This window comes from Canis lupus, chromosome X, assembly GCF_003254725.2.
Source record: "Canis lupus dingo isolate Sandy chromosome X, ASM325472v2, whole genome shotgun sequence".
NCBI classification, from domain to species: domain Eukaryota; kingdom Metazoa; phylum Chordata; class Mammalia; order Carnivora; family Canidae; genus Canis; species Canis lupus.
This window is the reverse complement of record NC_064281.1, coordinates 105,371,393-105,377,302: the sequence shown is the minus strand read 5'-3', so window position 1 is coordinate 105,377,302 and position 5,910 is coordinate 105,371,393. Positions and strand designations below refer to the sequence as shown.

Here is a 5,910-nt window from a genome sequence, read left to right as displayed (position 1 = left end):
ACAGGAAAATCAAAGTGTTTCAAACAGAGTGTAAAAATACCTTTAACACTATTTAATCTTAATAGTGAATCACTTTAATGTCTACTGAGTCTATTCTCAAGGTAGGAGAATTAATTCGAGAAAAAATTTTCTACTGATGGATGGTAGGCTCTTTTTATATCTTTTCAACATTTGCATAAGTATTTTGTTTTAAAATATTTGACCTGTAAAACATACTTTGTTAGTGAGAGGAAACAGTTTTAGCATACTACTGAGAAGCAAAGATCCACAGAACAGTGTAATTTTAAAGCACTGCTTATTAACCAATGAGTTCCATGTTGTGTTAGTACCAACATACCTCATCTGATTTCTATAAATGTAATTTCATTCTATTGTAATTTAATTATTCTTGCCATTCAAAATAAGATTAACTCATTAATAAACCTAAGAAATGTTTGTAAATAATGAAACACTTATTCTCAAAAAAAAAATCAAAGTTAGCCAAGACAAGTTTAGAGAGGTAAAGGTTACTAATGAATGAGATTTAATAAAACGTGTATTTTAAACTTAGTCACTTTTCAGAAAGTCCATCCATCTCTTGCTGCCATTTGATCTTCGATCAAGTGAGATTGGGATAAATATATTTTTACTTTTTGCATTTTTTCAACCAAATTGTATTAATTGTGCATGTCCAATTAGTGAAATTTTCTGCTTCTTACCAAGGGGTACATCTTTTGAAATTGATACTTAATTCACATTGACACTATTTAGTTGAAGATGTATTGTTTATGTTATTTACATGATTTATGTTGGTACATGCTATTGAAAAGAAATCACATTCAGAAGTTCGTCGTTCACTCTAACTTTTCCCCTGTTTTGCTGACATGTTTTCATAAACAAATGAAGGTCTGGTAAATAAAAAGATTCACATTTCTTTTTTTTTTACGTTTTTTAATCTTAATATTGTTGCCATTCAAAACAAGACATGCATTTTCAAAAATACGAAACATTTGTGTATACAGCAACATTTATTTTTGTTTTTCATAAAAGCAAAGTTAATGAAGACCAGTATGATCTGAATCTAATGAAATTACAGTCCCTGTCCTAGTATCCAATAGCAAAATAGCATTTGAAATATTTTCTCCCCGGACCTTTCCCCATTTTGTTCAGTGAGAGTTCTCATCTGCTGGCTTTGTTTTAGGCCTCATGGGCATAGTACACTCACACACTCACACAGACCTACACAAATGTTGCAGAACACATATTGCAGGAAGACACTGCATTCTTGATCCCAGGCAAAACTAGAGCATAAGAGGCCTTAGCTGCAAATGTAGTCCAAAAAAATTAAAGTAGTAAATACACATAGAACAAAAGCTCTATTCTAGTTGTGCAAGGAACATAATACTCTTAAATTACTTTCTGGTTTCCATGGGGACCTTTTTGTTCTAAGATACCAATCATTAGGTTTAACAGAGCCACTTAATATTATTTCTAAATCAAGTGAAACGATTTCTCAACTGGGTAAAATGTCAATTACTGGTAGTATTTTTAAAGGTGCTAAAATCCAAACTACTTGGGAACGCTGCTCTATGGGTACAATTAAATCTAGAGGTCAGTATAGAGGAGCCCCTCCTCCCCTCTTCAGGCAGATAAAAGCTCAAAGCATCTCTATTTTGGGGGGGGGGACTACTTTACAGGATATCCGCTTTTAAAATTGATTCTAAACTCAAAATAGTGGCAAGAATTTTAAATTGCGATGAGAATTCTCAGGCTCACAAAAGATATGTTCTCCCTCCCTTGGGCCAGTTTTGGTACCTTTCTCAGACATTCTTATAGAACATCTGGGCTTCTGTGTAAGCATATGTTATGTTCTATATGATATATATAGATAAACACACACACACACAGGCCAATCTGTTTGGGCGTAAATGATGTGCCTGGGGCTAGGAGATGTGGCTCCTTTATTTTGCAGAATGCCTAAGTATTGTTTGTCTCACAATACTGGGAGCGGAGCAGGAGCCTGGTGGGAGCCTGGAGCCTTAAGCCCTGGGCTGTGGTCTGGGGGAGGGGATGGGGTTGCGGGGTCACAAGCTCTTAGCTTTTAGCCTCAGCATGACCACAAGTTTTAAAGCATGAAGGGATCACGTGCTTTTCTTTGAGCTGTTAGTTATTCTGACTTTTTGGGTGTGTGTGTGTGTGTGTGTGAAATGCTTTGTTCTTTAGCTTTTTTTGATTGTCTAGGTATTTTGGCTGATGATTACTGGTTTTTTTTTTCAAAAGAAAAAAAGACAAAAATAAATTACTTCGTGTGTCGAAGTGTCCTCATTTTTAAAATAACCAATATCTTGTACTTAATTTTACCTTGCGTTAGGCAGGTAGTGAGATGGAATAAATTATTTTCGCCAGTTGGGAACTTGATCCAGACATTCTATATGTTGCAAGCCTTTAAAAAAAGTTAAGAACAAGAAAATATCCTGGTAAAGCAATCTCAAAATACCTTATTCCGGGTATTGTTCTGGCTTTAAAGGGAAGGAGGGGTGGGGGGAGGAGGGGTAGGAGTTGGGGGGGCGAGTAGGAAGACTCTGGGAGGATGTCTTGTTTAATGAACTGTTTAAAACTTTTGGAAAATTTTAAGCTAGTGAAATCCCTCAATATGGTATTTCCATTTGAAAGCCTCTACTTAAATATTTCACTTTTGGGGAGCTACTTCTGCTTGTTCCCTTTTAATGGGATGATTTCATCTTTTCCAACTCCCTTCTGTCTCTCAAACCAAGACGCACAGAGTAGGGACGCCAAATTAAGACTTTTGATGATAATGAGATTTATCTGGGAACATTTTCCCAAATCGGGGTAATGGGTCTTTTTGTTCTGATGGTGAAGAGGATGAGGATATGTTTACTCATTGACCGGGAGCTCTGCCTGCAGCTGCAGGACACAATTAATTATGCTAATAGTTTGTGAGGAGCGGATGTAACTCCCCCACCCCCCGTTTTCTCGGGGGGGGGGGGGGAGTTTGGCAAAAGGGGAAGGAGACGCCCTGGGGTCGGATCACATGATATTATCTTCGCGCCACTTTCGCAAAAACCCTTTTTTCCTCCAGGTTTTGCTCGAGCTCAAAGGTACTGTTCTTATCTTGCTTTAATAAAATGTTTCTTAAAGTCGGGCTTAAGCTCCCTTCCCTCCCCCTCTTCTGTCCACTGCCTAGTAGTTACCATTAAAGGTCGAAAGTCGCATTGCAGTCGGTGCCATCACACAGGAGGGGTCTGGTTGGATGGTAAACTTGGGGCTGCGTAGTTTCCAGAAAGTACCGGACGCGCCGGGGTGGGCGGCAAGGTCGGTCTGCGCGTTTTCTGTAAAGGGGAGAAAGCCCACCTGTAGCGGTGACTCCTGCTGGAGAACTGAGTGTGGCTTGCGTGGCATCCGCCGCGGAGTCCCCAGGGGCGCTGGCCGTTCAGGTTGCACCCCATCGTGGGCCAGGGGCGGGAGAGGCCAGGCTTTTGTGATCGGCTTGCCTGAGCTACTACTGTGCACCAGGTCGAGAGTCACATGGCGCCCTTGTCCTCTTCTGGGCTTTGGGGCTGCCACCACCTCCCGCGGTAACAGTCGTGGAGAGGGAAGGGTCCGGCTTCGATTGGCACCCCCGTCCGTCCTTACCCCCGCGGGCCTTCCAGCACTCTCCACCCCGGGCCCCTCCGGCTCGCCGCAGCAACTTGCTCCCGCGCCACCCCCTCCCCACCCCCCGAACTCCCTCCGGCGCCCGCGTCCGCTTGGGTAGTGGAGTAGGTACAGTCTGACGAGCGCATTTTGCCCGGTGTTCAGTCTGGTATGCACCATTCCATCTTTATTGTGCTTCTGAAACTGAGACATCGTCTTACTTTTCAGAGTGTACTTGGGCTTTGGCCTTTAAGCAGTCCGCCCTCAATTGGTTCTCATTAGCCGCAGAATGAGAAGAGAAAGCAAGATAATTGCACCGTATCTTCCTTGCATTTGTGCGTGTACTCGGTGGCAGCTACCGTTAGCGATGCCTGCCAAGAAGCCCTGATTTAGTGGCTGAGGCGGGGCGGGGGGGGGGGCGCCGGGCAAAGGCGAAATCCTCCGAACAGTAGCACAAGGTGCCAGAGGTTAAAACTTTCACATGTGCAGAGGGTGGAAATGCTGCGTCTGTGTTTCTTTCCTCTCTGGGCCTTCGGAACACTTTCAGTCTAGCGGCGGGGCGGCGCGCATGCGCGCGCCGGATGGGGGACACCCCGGTCCCACGGCTCCGTGGGCCTCGTCTGTCTCCGGTGGGGGGATGGGACGAGCGCCGGCGGAGCGGACGGGGTGGCGGCGAGCGCGCGGCCCTGGACTCCGCGCCGGCGGTACCGGCTCCCGCCCGGCCCGCGGCCCAGGCGCGCCTTTAAATAAAGCCTGCAGCTCGGGGCAGCGGGGAAGATGCCGGCTGCGCCCGGCCCGTGGGTAAGTGCGCCTCGGTGGGGTTTGCGCTGTGGCGGGGTGGGGGTTCCGTTTCCTAATTCCTGTGCGGCCGGGTGGGCGGGGGCGGGCTTTTTTCCCTGGGCTATTAAAGGCGGAGGGGCGGGCTTTTCCCAGGGATATAGCTTCGGACTGAGGGCCGAGGGCACCGAGCGCTCCTCAAGTGGTGGCCGCGGGGCCGATCGCCCGCGCCGTCGGGTCGGGGGCGCTCGGCTGACGCGTGCGCCCGCCGCCCCCAGGAGTCTCCGGGACGCGTCCCCTCGCTTCGCTTCCTCGCCGGGCTGGGCGGGCAGGCAGCGCTCGCCCCCGGCCGCCGGTCCCCGGAGCGCTCGGGCTGTGTGTCGCGCGGGCGCCGGGAGCGGGCTGGCCGGCGCGGGGTCGCCGCGCGCGTGCCACCTGCGAGGGCCGGGCGCTGGCAGAAGCGGGGACCTTCGTGGGGGCAGCCGGGAGCGGGGTGACTTGACTGCCGGGTGGGAGGGGACGGGGTTGGGGGGGGGGACGGAGCGGGCGGGACTTGCGAGCTGATACGCAGAGTGCAGTTTGGGGGAGTAGCGGGGAGCGCGCGGAAAGCGGGGCCCCCTTTCTCCTCCATCGCTGACTTTTAGGCTCCGGGAGGATTGGGGGGGCACGGGCCGAGGGGGGTGCACGTGGAGGGGAGAAAAGGACTCCCCTCCCCCTTGGCTTCTCTCCCACCAACCCGGGAATGGAGGGGGAGGGAGGCGTGGGCTTGGCGCGTTTTTGGTGCTTTGAATGGAGAACTCCGTTTCCCATGATGCTTTGTTTCTTTCTCTTTAATCTCGGCGGCGGCGGCTGCAGCACGAGGACGGGAGCGCGTGGTGCGAGCAGCTGGAGCACACCCCGGGCGCGGGCGCCCCGGGCCTTCAACCCGGCACTAGGTGAGCGTGTGCGACACGCGGAAGGGGCCTGGGGGTCCGCAGAGGCGCGCGTGGACGGCGTGGGGGGCTTTGCCTTCTCTTTTGCATTCGAAGACCTTACAGTGGCCGCCCGGCGTGCGCGATGTGTACCAGATGACCGGCGAACTCCGGAGAGGTGGTAAGTGTGCCGGGCGCGCCCTCCGACCCTGCTGGGGCGCAGTTTTGCCGAGTGGAGTCGGCAAATACTCTGCGCTAAGAGTCCGGTTGGGAGTATGGTTTTTGTTGTTTTTTTGTTTTGTTTTGTTTTGTTTTAAGCAGAGACTAAATAACTTTGTGGGACTAGAAACTCGATTTAAAGAAGAAAAAGGGTACTCCTGGTTCTTTTTTTTTTTCCTCTATTAACTTGAATCTTCCTCCCCCATAGAAAATTTGAGTTTACATTTAAGTGTAATGATGATGAATCAGTCGAATTTTAATTTAAAGATGGGATTAGTGGCATATGGGGTACCATGACGGCAACCCGACATGTAAAACTCCCTCATTTGGTAAACCTACTACAGATTTTGGACTCTGATTTTTGCCTCTT

General features: G+C 49.0%; 1 protein-coding gene across 1 annotated transcript; it reads right to left on the bottom strand.

Annotated features, from left to right (window-relative positions):
- Window positions 1-487: 487 nt before the first annotated feature.
- On the bottom strand, window positions 488-4,201 carry LOC112649520 (uncharacterized). The gene is made up of 2 exons (XM_025431870.3): window positions 3,192-4,201; window positions 488-2,422 (listed from the first exon to the last, which is right to left on the bottom strand). Exons 1-2 carry the CDS (start codon window positions 3,844-3,846, stop codon window positions 2,373-2,375), a joined length of 705 nt encoding a protein of 234 aa, XP_025287655.3. The 5' UTR covers window positions 3,847-4,201; the 3' UTR covers window positions 488-2,372.
- Window positions 4,202-5,910: the final 1,709 nt, after the last annotated feature.